Source organism: Cervus canadensis, chromosome 3 (assembly GCF_019320065.1).
Source record: "Cervus canadensis isolate Bull #8, Minnesota chromosome 3, ASM1932006v1, whole genome shotgun sequence".
Lineage (NCBI taxonomy): Eukaryota > Metazoa > Chordata > Mammalia > Artiodactyla > Cervidae > Cervus > Cervus canadensis.
Genome location: NC_057388.1, coordinates 45,597,884 through 45,616,581, shown reverse-complemented (window position 1 = coordinate 45,616,581; position 18,698 = coordinate 45,597,884). Strand labels below are relative to the sequence as shown.

The following is an 18,698-nucleotide window of genomic DNA, read 5'->3' as shown; positions in this document are numbered from 1 at the left end:
CCACAGGACTGGAAAAGGTCAGTTTTCATTCCAATGCCAAAGAAAGGCAATGCCAAAGAATGCTCAAAGTACCACACAATTGCACTCATCTCACACGCTAGTAAAGTAATGCTCAAAGTTCTCCAAGCCAGGCTTCCGCAATACATGAACCGTGAACTTTCAGATGTTCAAGCTGCTTTTAGAAAAGGCAGAGGAACCAGAGATCAAATTGCCAACATCCACTGGATCATCGAAAAAACAAGAGAGTTCCAGAAAACATCTATATCTGCTTTATTGACTATGCCAATGCCTTTGACTGTGTGGATCACAATAAACTGTGGAAAATTCTGAAAGAGATGAGAATACCAGAACACTTGACCTGCCTCTTGAGAAACCTGTATGCAGGTCAGGAAGCAACAGTTAGAACTGGACATGGAACAACAACTGGTTCCAAGTAGGAAAAGGAATACATCAAGTCTGTGTATATTGTCACCCTGCTTATTTAACTTATATGCAGAGTTACATCATGAGGAACGCTGGGCTGGAGGAAGCACAGGCTGGAATCAAGACTGTTGGGAGAAATATCAATAACCTCAGATATGCAGATGATACCACCCTTATGGCAGAAACTGAAGAGGAACTAAAGAGCCTCTTGATGAAAGAGGAGAGTGAAAAAGTTGGCTTAAAGCTCAACATTCAGAAAACTAAGATCATGGCATCTGGTCCCATCACTTCATGGCAAATAGATGGGGAAACAGTGAAAACAGTGGCTGACTTTATTTTCCTGGCTCCAAAATCACTGCAGATAATGACTGCAGCCATGAAATTAAAAGGCGCTTGCTCCTTGGAAGTAAAGTTGTGCCCAACCTAGACAGCATATTAAAAAGCAGAGACATTGCTTTGTCAACAAAGGTCTGTCTAGTTAAGGCTATGATTTTTCCAGTGGTCATGTGTGGATGTGAGAGTTGGACTGTTAAGAAAGCTGAGCACCGAAAAATTGATGCTTTTGAACTGTGTTGTTGGAGAAGACTCTTGAGAGTCTCTTGGACCGCAAGGAGATCCAACCAGTCCATTCTAAAGGAGATCAGTCCTGGGTGTTCACTGGAAGGACTGATGTTGAAGCTGAAACTCCAATACTTTGCCCACCTGATGTGGAGAGCTGACTCATTGGAAAAGACCCTGATGCTGGGAAAGATTGAGGGCAGGAGGAGAAGGTGAAAACAGAAGATGAGATGGTTGGATGGCATCACTGACTCAATGGACATGGTGTTTGGGTGGACTCTGGGAATTGGTGATGGACAGGGAGGCCTGGCATGCTGCGGTTCGTGTGGTCGCAGAGAGTCGGACATGGCTGAGCGACTGAACTGAACTGATGACCCAGCGTTCCCACTGCTGTGCATATATACTGAGGAAACCAGAATTGAAAGAGACACGTCTACCCCAGTGTTCATCGCAGCACAGTTTATAATAGCCAGGACATGGACACAACCCAGATGTCCATCGTCAGACAAACAGATAAGAAAGGTGTGGTACATATACACAATGGAATATTACTCAGCCATTAAAAAGAATACATTTGAATCAGTTCTAATGAGGTGGGTGAAACTGGAGCCTATTATACAGAGTGAAGGTCAGAAGGAAAAATACCAATACAGTATACTAACACATATGTATATAATTTAGAAAGATGGTAACAATGACCCTATATGCGAGACAGCAAAAGAGACACAGATGTATAGACCAGTCTTTTGGATTGTGTGGGAGAAGGCAAGGGTGGAATGATTTGAGAGAATAGCTTTGAAACATATATATTTTCATATGTGAAACAGATTGGCAGTCCAGGTTTGATGCATGAGACAGGGTGCTCAGGGCTGGTACACTGGGATGACCCTGAGGGATGGGATGGGGAGCGAGGTGGGAGGGGGGTTCAGGATGGGGAGCACATGTACACCCATGGCTGATTCATGTGAATGTATGGCAAAAACCACTACAATATTGTAAAGTAATTAGCCTCCAATTAAAACAAATAAATTAAAAAAAAAGAAATGTTGCTTAAAAAAAAAGAAAATATGTTACAGGCACAGACATACATGTGTACATACATACAATGGAATATTGTTTAGTCTTAAACAAGATGCTAAAGATGGTTGAAACTTGACATCATGCTAAATGAAACAGTCTGATCACAAAAAGCACACATATTTTATATAGTTACATTCTTGGAAAATAGGTAGTTTGCAAGGGCTGGAGGAGAATGAAAATGGGAGTAGTTCATTAGTTATAGAGTTTCAGATTTGCAAGTGGCAAAGTTGCAGAGATCTGTTGTACAACAATGTACATGGAATTAACACTACTGTCTTCCTCAAAGTGGCTAATATGGTAAATTTTGTGTTTTTTAACCACAGTTTTAAAAGAACAGGAATCATTTTATGCATTGTTTTCTATGAATTTTTTTAAAAAATGAGAACTGGATATTAAGTATTTTGTTAATTTAAATGAAGGGTATTAATTGCCTTTTTTTCACTCAGCTACATGATTCTGTAGATTTCCTTATTGGAAACATTGGGCTATTGCATTAATACATTTCATCATATTTAGTGATACATTGCTGACATAAATCCAACTTGTTTAGGTAGATAATTCGAAAAACAAAGTCAATTTACTATTATACCTGAGAATTTTGTATTTGTATGCTTAAGCAAGATTGACCTATTTTCTTATTTAAGTGTGTGTGTGTGTGTGTATAGAAGCATATATATATATGCACATGTATTTGTGTATATATATATATATATAGTCATCAAATGTTCTGCATCTTAGCTTTCAGATTTTTACCATTATGATGTTACCTGTTGACTTGTCATATATGGCCTTTATTATGTTGTGATAATTTCCTAGCTTATTGAGTGGTTTTATCATGAAAGTGTGTTGAACTTTGTCTAATGCTATTTTGTCTATCAGTTGAGATGATCATGTGGTTTTGTCCTTCATTTTGTTAATGTGATGTATTATAGTGATTCTTTAATTTGATGAAAAAGTTTTTTAAACTAAAGTTTATAATCAGTTACAATGTTGCATTAGTTACAGTACAGCAAAGTGATTCAGTTATAGTTTTATATATAGTATATATAGATACTTCTCCAGATTCTTTTCCATTAGAAGTTATTGCAAGATACTGAATGTAATTCCTTGTGCTATTATAGGTCCTTGTTGGAAAAACATCCATTTTAGGCTATATGATGTACAATGCATCTGCTTACCAATGCAGGAGACATAGGAGATGCAGGTTCGATCTCTGGGTCCAGAAGATCCCCTGGAGGAGGAAATGGCAGCCCATTCCAGTATTCTTGCCTGGAACATTCCATGGACAGAGGAGCCTGGCAGACTGCAGTCCATAGGGTTGCAGAGTCGGACACCGCTGAGCAACTGAGCATGCACACATACAATACACATACTGCATAAAATCTTGGTGATCTGAATCTGCTTTTTGATCCCTGAGTAAGAAACTAGCAACCATTTGATTTTCCTATTTTTCTGATACACAATACCCATTTGAAATCAAAACAAAAGACTTACTAAAGAAACAAATAACAAGGAAAATAGATATGTATGTAGATATAGAAGTGAGAAATCAGTATTTTTCATAGTTCATTTTCTTTATAATCTTGAAAAGTAGAATTTCATTTTTGCAAGTGCAAAACTAAAACAGAATTAATGAATTTCTTAATTATTCTTTTTTATGAGAGTAGTCATATTTGAGCATTATACATATTTATGTGATTAAAGTGAACCATGTGAAATTGGCATTCTTGTACTTCAAAAATAGAATATCAACAATTTGATATTATATACCACACATGTAGAAGTTCATTAAAGGACTTGGTAAAATTTCTAGAAGTGCCATTTTGCTTTAACAGTATTAAAATGCTTTCTTATTTTAACAAATGATACTTAAACTAATGTTTATCCTTTCTTGTACTAATTACTTTCTAAAATATGTATTAACAGTTGAATGATAGTATCCTGCTAAGCTGAGTAATAGTAATTTGTACTCAGTCATATCCTACTCTTGTGACCCCATGGGCTGTAACCTGCCAGGCTCCTCTGTCCATGAAATTGTCCCAGCAAGAAAACTGGAGTGGGTTGCCATTTCTTATTCCAAATAGTAATTTCTGTGATGTAAAAAAGAAAACACAAAATTATATCTATTATTCAGGCAGTTCTCTTTTGTAGTTGGTGAATTATATCCTGCTGGTCAGTCTTAATCTAAGTATGCTTGTTCTTCATTTTCTTATGGTCACACAAATTGCCTTTTGTATATAAAATGATGATGATAATTGTTATAGTAATAACTAACATTCACTGAGGGTTTATTACATGTTAAGAACTGTCCCAAGAGTTCACTTTTTTTTTTTTTTTTTTTAACTTTTAGGGGTGAGGACCACTAGTTTATTAAAAACATATGAAAATTTATTTTACTCTTCTAAGTAACAATTTTTATCTATATTAAGTAGTAAATGGCACCAACATGAGTACAAGTCAAATGTTGCTGAATATATTAAATGTGAACTTAAATTTGATAAATATAGAAATATTTTCTTTCCTTTGAATTTCTTCCCCAGTAAGTTTTTTTTTTTTTTTCCATTTATTTTTATTAGTTGGAGGCTAATTACTTTACAGTATTGTAGTGGTTTTTGTCATACATTGACATGAATCAGCCATGGATTTACATGTATTCCCCATCCCGATCCCCCCTCCCAAGAGTTCACTTTTAAAAACTTTAAAAATCCTCATAATAATTCTGCAGTGTAGGTACTGTTACCATAGTCATACAATGATTTAGCAACTTGCTCAAGCTCACTCAGCTAGTAAGTAGCAGAGAATGATGGTGACTGATTATCTGAACATGAGACGTGATTTGAATCATCTATACATTTCTATGTAGTTACTTAATAATTTCGTTGTTTGATAGATGTCTTAGGAATTTTGACTTAAATACATTTTTAATACATTGTCAATGCTATATCTTATCCATTATCATTAAAAAAAATAATAGACCCCCCTTTTTTTGGGCCACAGGATGGACAGGCTGAAATTTTATATACATTTTGGAATGCAGTTACTCAAGCACTTTCTTCTCAATTTCAGACAGCAACAAATTGTAAGTATAGTATTTATTTTGCAAATTGATTTCAAAGTTTTTCAGTTACTTCAAGAAGTTTTGATCTATTGGTTTATAGAACATATCTTTCAGAAACTCCTGGGTAATTGTCACTTCTTATGTTACCTGTATGTTCAGTTATATAAGCAATAAGTTCTTTTCTTTACTTTTAAAATACTTAGAATATGAAATGAAATTCTTCAGAAGAATAAGTTAATTCTCCATAATTCAACCAGGGGAACTCTGAATTTTTTCTGTGTGAAAGGATGTTTGATGTTGAAGAATTTTATTAATGCTTGTAGAGTATTTTAATTAGAGTATTTTAGTTCCTAACTAAGAGATATTAAGACACAGAGACCTTATCGTTTTTTTCCTTTTTGTAAAAATGAAGATTTGATGAATGAACAGATGAAATGCCCACGAGTTAAAAGTTACTTAACCAAATATGATCCAAAAATTTTCTCTCAGTTTGTTTTTGTCGTGAAATAATGGCACAAGGTAGTTCTAAACAGTGAAATATACAAACTAGCTAATATCATGGAAGTGTTTTTGCCTAATCACTGAATGTAAGAGCATTAAATGTTTGGAGACTTTTTAAAAGACTTGAGAGTTTGTGTGTAGTTAAATTTTTATTCACAAACATTTACTGAAAGTACTAGTATACATAAGCATTACTGAGTCCCTGGCAGTCCTGGGTGAGTAACCACAGGACCTGCTTTCCTGCTTCTATTTGTAAAGAGCTGTGCAGCAAGGTAGTGACCACAGAAGTCTTCATTCCTGTGTGGTCGGAGAGAACTTATGCAGAGGGTTTATTTAGGACTGATTCTCTCCATTTTCTTCTACAAATCACTCTACTCCGAGAATACTGTGCTTTTCTCTGCTTTATGTATCTGTTTGGTCATCTTTTTTAATATGTAATTTACATGTATTTACCAACTTTAAGCAGAGGATTCTATGAGTTTTTGACAAGTGTTTACATCCTTATAATTGCCATTATAAGACATAGAACATTTTCATCACCCCCAAATGTCCTTCATGTACTCCTAGTCAATTTCTTATTCCTGTGTCTTGGCTCCTGGCAGCTAATGGTGAGTTTTCTGTCAGTATAAGTTAGCTTTTCATAGATTTTGATAAAACTGGACTCATGCAGTATGAGAACTTTTATAGCAATGTATAGTTATTTTAAGATTTATTCATGTTGTTGCATGTTCCAGGAGTCTATTTTTATTTCTGCTAAACTTTCATTGTATAGATATATGCTATTTGTCTATTCCCCAGTTGGAGGATAACTGGGTTATTAAAGTTTGAGGTTATTATGAGTAAAGCTACTGTAATCCTTTACATATAGATCTTTTGTAGACATATGTCTTCATTCTCTTGGGTAAATGGTTGAGTGGAATTTCCTTATCATTTGATACATATATGTTTACCTTCAAATAACTGTTGAACTGTTTCCTAAGATGAATGTATGATTTTTCATCCACATCAACAATGTATGATAATTCCTCTTGTGATGGCACAAGGAACTCTGGAACTCAGGGAAGGTCAGGAAAGCAGGAGTCTACTCCCTACAAACACAGAATGGGGGATCCAAAGTCTTCCATGCATTGGAGCCCCACATGCTTCTGCTCATTTTCAACTCTAGGGAGTGGAACTGGAATGGAAATGCCCTTGTCTATAATTCAGTCCTGTGTCATTTCTGTGTCTGGTTGATTGAATTTTCTTCTCATCACTGATATTTTTCTCTACTTTTTTGTATATCTAATAATTTGTGATTGAGTATCAGACATGAATTTTACCTTGTTTGGTACTAGATACTTTTGTCTTCCAGTCAGTAGTCTTACTCTTGGATACTGTCAATTTGCTGAAAAATAATTTTGATCCCTTTGAGTCTTGCTTTTTAGATTTATTGGCAAAACCTGAGCAGTGTTTACTTTGGAGCTAATTATTTCCCACTGCTGAGGCTAGACTCGTATTACTCTACCAAATAGTTTTGGTTTTTTAGTTTGGCTTTAGGGAACAGGCACTCTTCCCAGTCTTGCATGAGGAACAGGTATATTCTCTTTAATCTTTATGCTTGTTTTTACCCCCCAAACTCTGGAAGCTTTCTCTCACATATACTGATTAGTGTTTTGCTGAATACTCAGGGTGAATCATTTGCAGATCTTTGCAGTTCTCTTTTTGTGCAGCTCTCTCTGGCATGTTGTCTTGTGAATTCTCATTGTCTTCCTGGTCTTGAGGACCATAGAGGGAGAAAGATTGCTTCCACTTTCCTGTGCCATAGCCTGGAAACAACTGCCAGCAGTCACAGGCTGCTATTTCCTGTTTCTCAAGGATCACATTGTGTTCAGTGTTTTAAAAATCATTATATCATATCATATCATCACCTTGTTTGTCTTTTGGTTATTTCAGAGAGGAGAGTAATTCTTGTTCATGTTACCACATCTTACCAGCAGCAGAAGTCTGTCATCTAGCTTTAAAAGCAGTTTTTATAAGTGCATTTCAAAATACTGAGTTGGCCGGAAAGTTCATTTGGGTTTTCCTTAAGAAGTTATGGAAAAACCCAAACGAACTTTTTTGGCCAACCCAATATTACGTAGGGTGTGTGTGTGTGTGTGTGTGTGTGTGTGTGTGTGTGTGTGTGTGTGTGCACGCACACTTAATGGTACCATCATCTACTTACCTTTGGTCATCTGCTTTCTTATTTTCTGTAACCATTACAAACCCTTGGCTCTTTCCACATGCCCTCCTTTTTCCCAGTGCCCACTTTGAGTAACTAACCTTTTCTCCTGGGTCAGCAGGACAATTAATGTCATTAAGAAACTCAGAAGTCTGTAACTGTCCTCCAAAGAAAAGCCTGATTTCCTCCCTGTGGGCCTTGAAGAGTAAGATAACTTTCTTCTTCAAAGCCACCCATTTACTGATGGACACCTGATCCTTTGTTTAAACCCGTCCTCTCAGCGACATTATTCTTTTTTTGATTTTGCATTTCCACTTTTCTTTTGATCTTTCCCCCTTTGATATAAACCTATTTCAGTGCTCTAATCTAATTAAAGCTATAGAGTTTCTTTTTAGTTGCTGTCTAATCTCTCCTCTTTTATTCTAACTTATCAAAAGAGTAGTTTACATTTTTTGTCTTCAGTTTTATTCCATTGATTTCTCAACTTGGTGAACTCTTGCATTCTACTGAAATTGCTCTCAATGAAGCAAGCAATGACCTACCTCTTAATTACCAAATCCAGTGGCTATGTTTCACTTCTTATCCTATGGAACCTATCTGACTTGTGTAGTCAAAGAAGCTAGTGAGAGGAAATACAATATTTTTAGGCAGAAAACCCCATTAATATTTACATTCGGAGTAGTTGGTTGCTTCTATTAACATTATTACTGTAATAACTTCCTTTGAGAGAACTCTTAGTGACTCAGAGGGTAAAGAATCTATCTGCAGTGCAGGAGACTCAGGTTCGATCTATCCGTGGTTTGGGAAGATCCCCTGGAGAAGGGAATGGCTACCCACTCCAGTATTCTTGCCTGGGAAATCCCATGAACAGAGGAGCCTGCTAGAGTACAGTCCTTGGGTTGCAAAGAGTCGGACTTAACTGAGCAACTAACACAACACAAAATAAGTTTAAAAAAACTTTTTTAAAATAAAAGTTTGAGGAAAATATTACAAAATTAACATAAAGTGAGAAACACCTAAGAAGCTGTTGGGCTGCACCCTGCAGGCCTACAAGGCCTGTGCTTGCTTAGTTTTAAGACTAAAGAGAGAGCTGGAGTCTATTTATATAGCACCAACAGTCCATGAAATGTAATGTAGTAATTGTTAAAATTATAGACAGGCAATATTAAGAAAATGCAACCATCTGCAGAGTTGAATATTATACACAATGTAACAGATTGTATAAGTAAGTAAGATTTTGGCAGAAAATACCTAGAGGAAAAATTTCCTAGTTAGGAACATGTTCTTTCTGATTATAAATGTTCATGCTTAGTAAAAAGAATTTCTACTTGATATAATAAGATATATCTATGGGTTTGACAATGAATTTACTTTTTTAAAAAGGAAAGGGGCCTGAATTTGTGATTATGAAGATTCAGAATAGCTTCTGCCAGACATGTGCAGCTTTAATTGTCTATGGCTGGTAGTTATTTCCAAGATGATTTCTAAGATTTATGTCTGTTACCTCTCTATTGTAGTTTCCAGATAATAACGGTTGTTTACCAGCCTGTTGGGTTATGGTACACATATTTTCAAGTCTCATTAGAAACAAGCAAAATAAATATTACATCGAAAAGATGCTAGTGCCCTTTTATAAAAGCTTAAAAAGATTTTTTGAAATATGCTTAAAATCTTCTGGCAAGTAAATCTTTTTTAAAATATTTAAAGCCCTTTGTGCAGTTTTAGTCTCTCAGAAGTCTTAAGCAAAAAAAAAAAAAAGAAGTCTTAAGCAACTGAAAGACTTGTGTCATAGAATTAAGAGAACTACACAGTATATATTTCTAGTGCTTTGGAAAATCACACGTGAATTGGAGAGATACTTTAGGAGATATGCATATTTGAAGATTTAGGAAGCTTTCAGACTTAAAATGTATGCTAAAACTCATTACCTTTACTTTTAAAAAACACAGTAATAAATCAGGAGTCCAATCTTGCCAGGAAATAGAGGGATAAACAAGCTATGCATTTATAAATACTTTATTTAATGTAGATTTAAAAAATGTTAGAATGTTTCCCCAATTTGTCCCACCTGTGCCTACCCCACTGTGTCTACATGTCCATCTCTATGTCTGCCTCTCTATTCCTGCCCTGCAAATAGATTTATCTATACTGTTTTTTTCTAGATTCCATATATATGCATTAATATACAGTGTTTTTCTCTTTCTGACTTCAGTCTGTAGGACAGAGTCTAGGTCTATCCACATCACTACAAATGACCCAGTTTCTTTCCATTTTATGACTAATATTCCATTGTATGTATGTACCACATCTTCTTTATCCATTCATCTGTCAGTGGACGTTTAGAATGCTTCCATGTCCTGGCTATTGTAAATAGTGCTGCAGTGAATTTTGCGATACATGTGTCTTTTTGAATTATGGTTTTCTCAGGGTATATGCCCAGTAGTGGGATTGCTGGATCATATGGTAGCTCTAATTTTAGTTTTTTAAGGTACCTCCATACTGTTCTCCATACTGGCTGCTACCAAGAGTGCAAGAGAGCTCCCTTTTCTCCGCACCTTCTTCAACATTTATTGTTTGTAGATTTTTTGACGATGGCCGTTCTTAGCACTGTGAGGTGGTACCTTATTGTAGTTTTGATTTGCATTTCTCTAATAATGAGAGATATTGAGCATCTTTTCAAGTGTTTGTTGGCCATCTGTATTTTCTGTGTTTTGTTGACCATTCTGGTAGATGTTGAGTCAAATCACATTGTGCTTTAATTTTTATTTCCTTGTGATTAATGATATTACTCACTTTTCCATATGTACATTGGCCATCTGCATATAGTCTTTTAAAAATGTTATTTTCTATAGCATTATCTGTCTTAACTGGTTTATAGGGTTTCATTTACATATTATGAAATATTTTGTTTGTTTCTTTTCTCTCCCTTTGGATGACAGGTAATTGCTGTTTTAATGAGACAGTCTGTCTCTAATTCTCCCCTTTACTTAGGCATGCTTCTCCCAAGTTTTTTTTAATTTTCTTTTTAAGATTTTTTTTTTTTTTGACAATTTTAGAAGTCTTCATTGACTTTGTTACAGTATTGCTTCTGTTTTATGTTTTGGTTTTTTGGCTGTGAGTTATCCAAACCAGGGATGAAACTCCCTCCCCCTGCTGTGGAATGTGAAGTCTTACCACCGGATTGTGAGGGAAGTCCCTTGTCCCAGGCTTTTAATTGAGAGATTGGAGGGTCTTTGTCCCCTCAGCCCTGAAATATTGAAGTTGATATAGTTCTGTTCTCCAGAGGTTTCCAGACAAGCTCTTTAGGCTCCCACCAGAATCTGTTGGATGTCTTCATGGCAAGGAAGATCTGCCTCTCTCTGTTGATAGGCGTGTTCTCTCATCTTAGGTTTCCTATGATATGTTTCCACAAATATGAAGGATATTTTAACTTCTGTTCTTTGAAGCTTTGGACCTAGTTCCCCAACTTCCCTTGCAACTATATAACTGAGTAGGTCTTCTATAAGCTACTCAGGTTGAGACTTGTTAAGTTTCAAAATGTTCATTCCAGTCTCATAAATCACCGAAAGTCTTTCCTGTTTTCGTCTTCTCCAGCAAAGGTTCTCTGTATGGGGCAAGCTTGACTTTTTAAAAATATGTCTGCCTTCTTTAGTTGTTACCTTGGGAGCACTGGTCTGCTGCCGCTCTTCTTGCCCGTCTCCCTCAGGATACAGTCCCAACGTGTTGTTCTTTTTGGTTCCTTCCTATCCGCTTAGCACTATTTTCCTCCCTTCTAATTTTTTTAAAAAATTTCGTCCTGGAGCTTTAGTTCTTGAATGAATCACCCTCTTTCTTCTCAGTATTTACCAATACTGAAGCACCTGTCTGTAATCCTCCTCTTTATCTGGATAATTCACATTCATCTTTTCAGTGTTCCTTGATTCTTCCCTCTTCATCATTGCACTCAAATATGGGTATGGCATCCTCTGTCTGCTCCCACAAAACTCTAACATGTTCCCAGTTTTAATCCTTATCTCACCGCATTGTTATGGCTAACCTCCTTGCTTGTCCGTATCTCCTGCTAGGCTGTAGAGAAACCATCTCTGTGTGCCTCTGTTCCATGTTATATTCCTGTCACTCACATGGCACAGTGCTCAATACAAAATAGATATCCTGTTGAAATGAATTCCTAAAGTGTTACTTTAATAGTAAAGGCTTTATGTGTTAGGAAATCTGAGGAAAGTGCAAACTGTAAAATAGAAATACTTTTCATTAAAAAAATAGCACATATAAGGTAAATGAGACCCTAAAATATGAAATACTTTTAGAAAACAAACAGTATGTATATGGGGTAAACAGGGATACAAAAGCATGATTATTATAGGATATTTTTTACTTTTTTCCTTATGCCTTCATTTATTTGATATTTTAAAGTACTTTATATCATTAGTTATGAACTGTGAAACAGTTTTCATTGAGCTAAAACAAGACTAGGCTACTTAATTAAATCTTCCATAAAAATTTGTTGAATGGATAAGTGTGATCCTGTAGTTATGGAAATGAGTGAAGTGCTCAGGGTTGAAGAGTAGATTGAGATAAAAAAGAGCTCAGAGGAGAAAATCCCCACTTTACCTCACATAGCAGGGTAAATTTCAAGTAGACCAAAGAATTAAATGTAAAATATAAAGCTATTCAAATGCTAGCAGAAACACAAGTGAGCAAGCTAGGTCTAGGGGAAATTTCTCTGATTTAATTTCTAGAAGCAATGATGAGAAGATTGATAATTTGACTGTGTTAAAAATTTTACATGGCCAAAAAACTCTTAAGCAAAATAAAATAACAAATGAGAAAAATATAACTTTACCTCAATGAAAAAGAGTTAGTACATAAAAAATCTTCTAAAATAAGAAAAAAGACCAACAACCCTACCAAAATAGTATAAATGCATCTTGTTTGTAAAAGATTCTCAGTGTTATCATATATAGAAAAATGCAAAATAAAAGTATACAGAAACACCATTTCTCATCTATCAATTGTTCAGTCGCTCAGTTGTGTCCTCCTCTTTGTGACCCCATCAAATTAGCCATAAGTAAAAAGAAGTTTGATAACACACTCTGCTGGCAAGCCTGTATGGAAATAGTCACCCTCACACATTATTCATTAGCATCCAAACCTTAGAAGAATTTCTAACAAAATTATCTAACAAAATAGATAAGGATCTAACAAAATTATATAAGCAGTTGCTTGGTGTCCCTTGTGGCTCAGCTGGTAAAGAATCCGCCTGCAATACGGGAGATCTGGGTTCAGTCCCTGAGTTGGGAAGATCCCCTGGAGAAGGGAAAGGCTACCCACTCCAGTATTATGGCCTGGAGAATTCCATGAACTGTATAGTCCATGGGGTCACAAAGAGTCGGACACAACTGAGTACACGTCATATTGCCATACAAATTCATATGATACATATGTAGTAGGCTTATCAGAAATTATAGACTGTGGAAACAGATCAAATCTCTTAACTGCTGCAGTGGTTTTCAACTTAGTTGCATATTAGAATCACTTAAAGAGTATTTAAAAATCTCACAGTCTATACTGCAATTGCATTAACGTCTCTGAGTTGAGACCCAAGCATCAGGACTTTTTTTAGGCTTCCAGAGTTGTTTCAGTGTGCAGCCAAGGTTGAAATGTATTGTTTTAGATCCAGCTGATAAATTTACAGGAAATACAGGGATCCAAGGGTGCAGTAAGCAAAATTCAGACTGGGAAGCTCTGGAGGATATATGACCCAATTTCTTAAATAAAGAATTAAAAGGAATAAAAAAGAGAGGAACTATAGATGGGGCTTGATGATATATCAGATAATTATAATATATGGATTATTTATGGGTCCTAAATAAACAAGCTAAAAAAAAAATCACAAGTCAGTCATACAGATGCTGTCACTAATTGTTAATTTTGTAAAGTGTGATAAGAGAACTATGGTTACTTTTTTAAAATAGTCTTTACTATCAGAGATACATGCTGAAGTATTTATGGATGAAATAATACGATGTTGTCATTTGCTCCAAAATAACTGGCAGCAGTCAAGGAAAATTGGCTAGGGTTATGATAGGTAAAACAGCATCAAGCTGGTAAGTGGTGATAACCCCAGACACACAGTCTATCCCTCTCATTCCCTGCTCCCCCTTGGCACCTGCAAGTCTGTTGTCTATGTCTGTGAGTCTGTTTCTGTTTTGTAGATAGGTTCATTTGATACTGTGACTTTAACCAAAATAGTTTCAGTGGCATTGTGGCAGTTGGAAGTTGGGTTATAGCCTGGAGGAGGCAAGAAGATGTATGTAGACTATGATTATAAGCAGTGACAGGACTGTGGCTACTCATTAACTGTTGGAAGGTCAAGGGGAAGTGTTTGCCATATTATTTTGTATTTTTGATTTTTTTATACAATCAGATTGTTCAGTCTTTTTATAAAAAAATAATTGAAGGCTGAAAATACAGGGGAGAGTAATAGAGGAGGAGCTGAAATAGAATGAGATTAAGTGTGGAAGTTGAATAATTGGTCATGTATAGAATGGACACTTGTTCCTATGAAGAAAGTTAAAGACAAACATTTTTAGGGGAATAGAGGGTAAGAAGTTGAAGGTGACCTTTATTTTTGTTGCACCTTTTATTGTGAGATAATGAGGGTGGTCATCTTCATATCATAAATGGATTCAAAGTTAACTAATTAAGAGTTTGGAGAAGAATGTGTGCTTTGTATTCCTGTTAAAAGGGAAGGGTATGGTATAGAATACATACCCAGTTGGTATTGGATACCATACTTTGTATTGCTGTTATTATGAAAAAACAAAACCTTAAAAAAATCTCGTTGGCGCTGTATCTGGATATTTTCAGACAGTTTTTGCATCTTAATTGTGTGTGTGTATGTGTGTGTGTGTGTGTGTAGTGTAGTTTGTGCAAGTGGCTAATATTAGATTGTGTGTGCTTTTTTTAAACTCAGTTTCTTCATTCAAAGCTTAATGTTTTAGGCTTTGGTCAGATTTTCCATCTAAAGCTTTCATTTTAATATCTGTTCATCTTAAATAGGGCTTCTCTGAGTTTTAAAAAGGTCTGTTTTCTATTCTGATTTTAGTTTTATTAAATCATAACTTTAAAATTAAATCAAAAGACATATTAATCCTCAATAAAATGCATTTATAATTAGTTTTAGGTCATATAAACATTGATTGCTTTTTAATATATAACTTGGACCATACATTTCTGGAACTTAGAAGGAAAAGTTCTTTTTATGAGTAATGGGAAAATTCATTACCTTGTGTGCAATTGACTTACCATTATTTTATTCTGGAACTATTTCTGTAGTATATTTGGTCTATTTTTCAACAATACTGTAAATGATTTTTTATATAAAACTGTTAATTAGGAAGGAGTAACATAGTCTGTGTTGGTCGCTCAGTCGACTAGCTAACCATGGGGTCCATGCGACCCCATGGACTGTAGCCACCAGGATCCTCTGTCCATGGAAATCATCAGGCAAGAATACTGGAGTGGGTTTTTATTCCCTTCTCCAGGGAATCTTCCTGACCCAGAAATTGAACCCAGGTCTCCCACATTGTAAGCAGCTCTTTACTGCCTGAGCAACCAGGTCTGTAATCTATCCGTATTTGAAAAGTAGGTCTTTGTCAGACTGCTGGTGGCCCTCAGCATTTGCCTTTTTATAATTTTTATTGATGTGAATGAAGTGTCGTTTATTTTATCGGGGCAGATAGATTGTAAGATGGCTCCCATTGATCCCTCTCTCCTGATATTTACACCCTTGTGTAATCTTTTCCCCTTGACAGGTACAACTTGTTTGTAATCTATAGATCATGCAAAGAAGAGGTCCCTTGTATGATTAGGTAACATAAGAGCGTAATTTCCATTTTACTAGCAAGCACTCTCTATTGCCTTCTTGGATTACAAGCTTTGATAAAGTAAGCAGTCATATTGGAGTGGTCCACTTGTATGGTTGACCCCTTGCCAACAGCAAACTAGGAACTGAGACCCTCAATCCAGTTCAGTTAATCAGGAACTGAATCCTGACAACAACCACATGAGCTTGGAATCTTCTCCCCGAGTTAAGCCTTCTGATGAGACTCCAGCCATGGCTGACAGCTTGATTGGAGTCTTATGAGAGACCCTGAAGCAGAGGACCTGGCATGTCTGACTCATAGAAACTGTGAGATAATAAATGTATGTTTTTTAAAATAAGCAGCTACATTGTGGCAGTTTATTGTGTAGCAATATATATCTAATGCAACTATGAAACAGAAAATACTTTCTAAGACATACCAAACCCTCCTTTAGTTTCATAGTACTAGATGATTTAGGTGCAAGACAGGTTTTGGGAACTGAGCCTATTAGGAAAGGAATGAACTAGAAATGAGGAGCAGTGTACTTAAAAAGGAGAGACTTAATTTAGCTATGGAGGCTCACTCTCTCAGGTCAAGAGCATGACAGGTTATTAAAATAAGAGCAGCAACCTCTGCTGGGATTGTCTACCTCACATCTTTTGCATTTACTGTTTCTTCCATCCAAATCAGTCTTTCCCCAGGCATCCAAATGGGTCACATCCTTACTTCACTCAGAGAGGCCCTCCCTGTCGTCAGTAAATAAAATGCTGCTGCCTATCTCCAGATTACTATGATGGTGTGGTCAGCCACCCAGAGTCAGACATTCTGGAGTATGAAGTCAAGTGGGCCTTAGGAAGCACTGCTGTTAATAAAGCTAGTGGGTGCTGTGGAATTCCAATAAAGCTATTCAGAACCGAAAGGATGATGCCATCAAGGTGTTGCATTCAATATGTTAGCAAATCTGGAAGACCCATCAGTGGTCATAGGACTTGAAAAGGTCAATCCTCATCCCAGTTCCTAAGAAGGGTAGTACTAAAGAATGTGCTAACTATTGGACAACTACACTCATCTCCATGATAGTAAGGTCATGCTTAAAGTCTTGCTTGCTCAGCATCAGATTTATGTGAACCAAGAACTTCCAGATGTCCAAGTTGAGTTTAGAAAAGGCACAGGAACCATAGATCAAATTGCCAACATTCACTTGATCATAGAGAAAGCAAGGGAATTCCACAAAAGCATCTACTTATGTTTCATCGACTACAAAGACTAAAGCCTTTGACTGTGTGGATCATGACAAACTGTGGAAAGTTCTTAAAGAGATGGCAATACCAGACCAATACCTGTCTCCTGAGAAACCTGTATGTGGGTTAAGAAACAACAGTTAGAACCCTGTATGGAACAACTGACTGGTTCAAGATTGAGAGAGGAGTATGACAGGGCTGTCTGCTGTCACCCTGTTTGTTTAATCTGTACATGAGCACATTATAAGAAATGCCAAGCTGGATGAGTTACAAGCTGGAATCAGAATAGGCAGGAGAAACATCAGCAACCTCAGATACACCGATGATACCACTCTAATGACAGAAAGTGAAGAGGAACTAAAGAGCCTCTTGTTGAGGGTGAAGGGGGAGAGTAAAAGAGCCAGCTTAAAACTAAATATTTAAAAAACTAAGATCATGGCATCCGGCCCCATTACTGCATGTCAAATAGAAGGGAAAAAGATGAAAGTAGTGACAGATTTCCTTTTCTTGGGCTCCAAAATCACCGTGGACAGTGACTGCAGCCATGAAATCAGAAGACTATTGCTTCTTAGCAAGAAAGCGATGACAGACCTAGACAGTATGTTGAAAAGCAGAGACACTACTCTGCTGACAGAGATCCATATAGTCAAGGCTAGGGTCTTCCCAGTGTCACGTATGGTTATGAAAGCTGGACCATGAAGAAGGCAGAATGTCAAAAAATAGATGCCTTCAAACTGTGGTGCTGGAGAAGACTCCTAAGAGTCCCTTGGACCAAAAGGAGATGAAACCAGTCAATCTTAAGGGAAGTCAGTCCTGAATACTTGTTGGAAGGACTGATGCTAAAGCTGAAGCGCCAGTATTTTGATCATCTGATGTGAACAGCCGACTCATTGGAAAAGTCCCTGATGCTGGGAAAGATCGAGGGCAAAAGGAAAAGGGGGCATCAGAGGATGAGATGGCTGGATGGCATCACCAATGCAGTGGACATGAACTTGGGCAAATTTTGGGAGATGATGAAGGACAGGAAGGCCTGGCACGCTGCAGTCCATGGGGCTGCAGAGTCGGACATGACTGGGCAACTGAACAACAACATCACTATTCACTAACCTTGATATTATGTTACATTCTAATTTGTTTACTATCTTTCTCCTTCATTGGAGGGTAAGCTTCTCATGGGTAGGAACTTTGCTTCTTTTGTTCACTACTGCATATGCACCATTTGCAACAGCATTTGTCATATAGTAAATGATCAGCAAATACTTGTGTAGTCGATTAGTCTACCTTCCAGATTTCAACACTGACTAGGATTTGGTTGTCTGGAGATTGATGGGAGGTTTCAGGAGTGATGCCCTTTTTGGGTCAGGACTCCAGTCAACGGCTGAGAGATGAGGTGTTGCGTCTTCACACAGGAAGATGTGCTGGCAGAGTCGGACACACAGGCTGAGATTTAGCATGGCCACTCAAGACTAAGGCCAGGATCTGTGAGAGCGGCAGCTCTGGGATAAACCAGGGGGTCTAGGAGGAGTGAGGTAATGAAGTCTAGGCTATTAGAATCTAGGGAAAAGATTTAATTCCATACCTAGGTCCTTCTTCATTCTTTTTTCAGTTTGTTCATTCAGTAATTCAATGCCTGGTGTTATTCTAGGTAAAGGAAATACAGAGACAAATCAAATAGTATCCCTGTCTCATTAAACTTGCATTCTGAAGAGGGAACATAGACAGTCAACACAAACTAATAAATAATTTCTTAGAGAGTTCATTGCTATGAA

At 36.7% G+C, this 18,698-nt stretch overlaps 1 protein-coding gene across 1 annotated transcript in view; it reads left to right on the top strand.

Moving 5' to 3' along the window:
• Positions 1-18,698, top strand: part of COG5 (component of oligomeric golgi complex 5) — a 267,212-nt gene that overhangs the window by 173,143 nt on the left and 75,371 nt on the right. Inside the window, exon 11 of the mRNA XM_043463038.1 lies at positions 5,059-5,140. Within this exon, the coding sequence (XP_043318973.1) occupies positions 5,059-5,140 (82 nt within the window). The remainder of the gene's footprint in view (positions 1-5,058; positions 5,141-18,698) is intronic.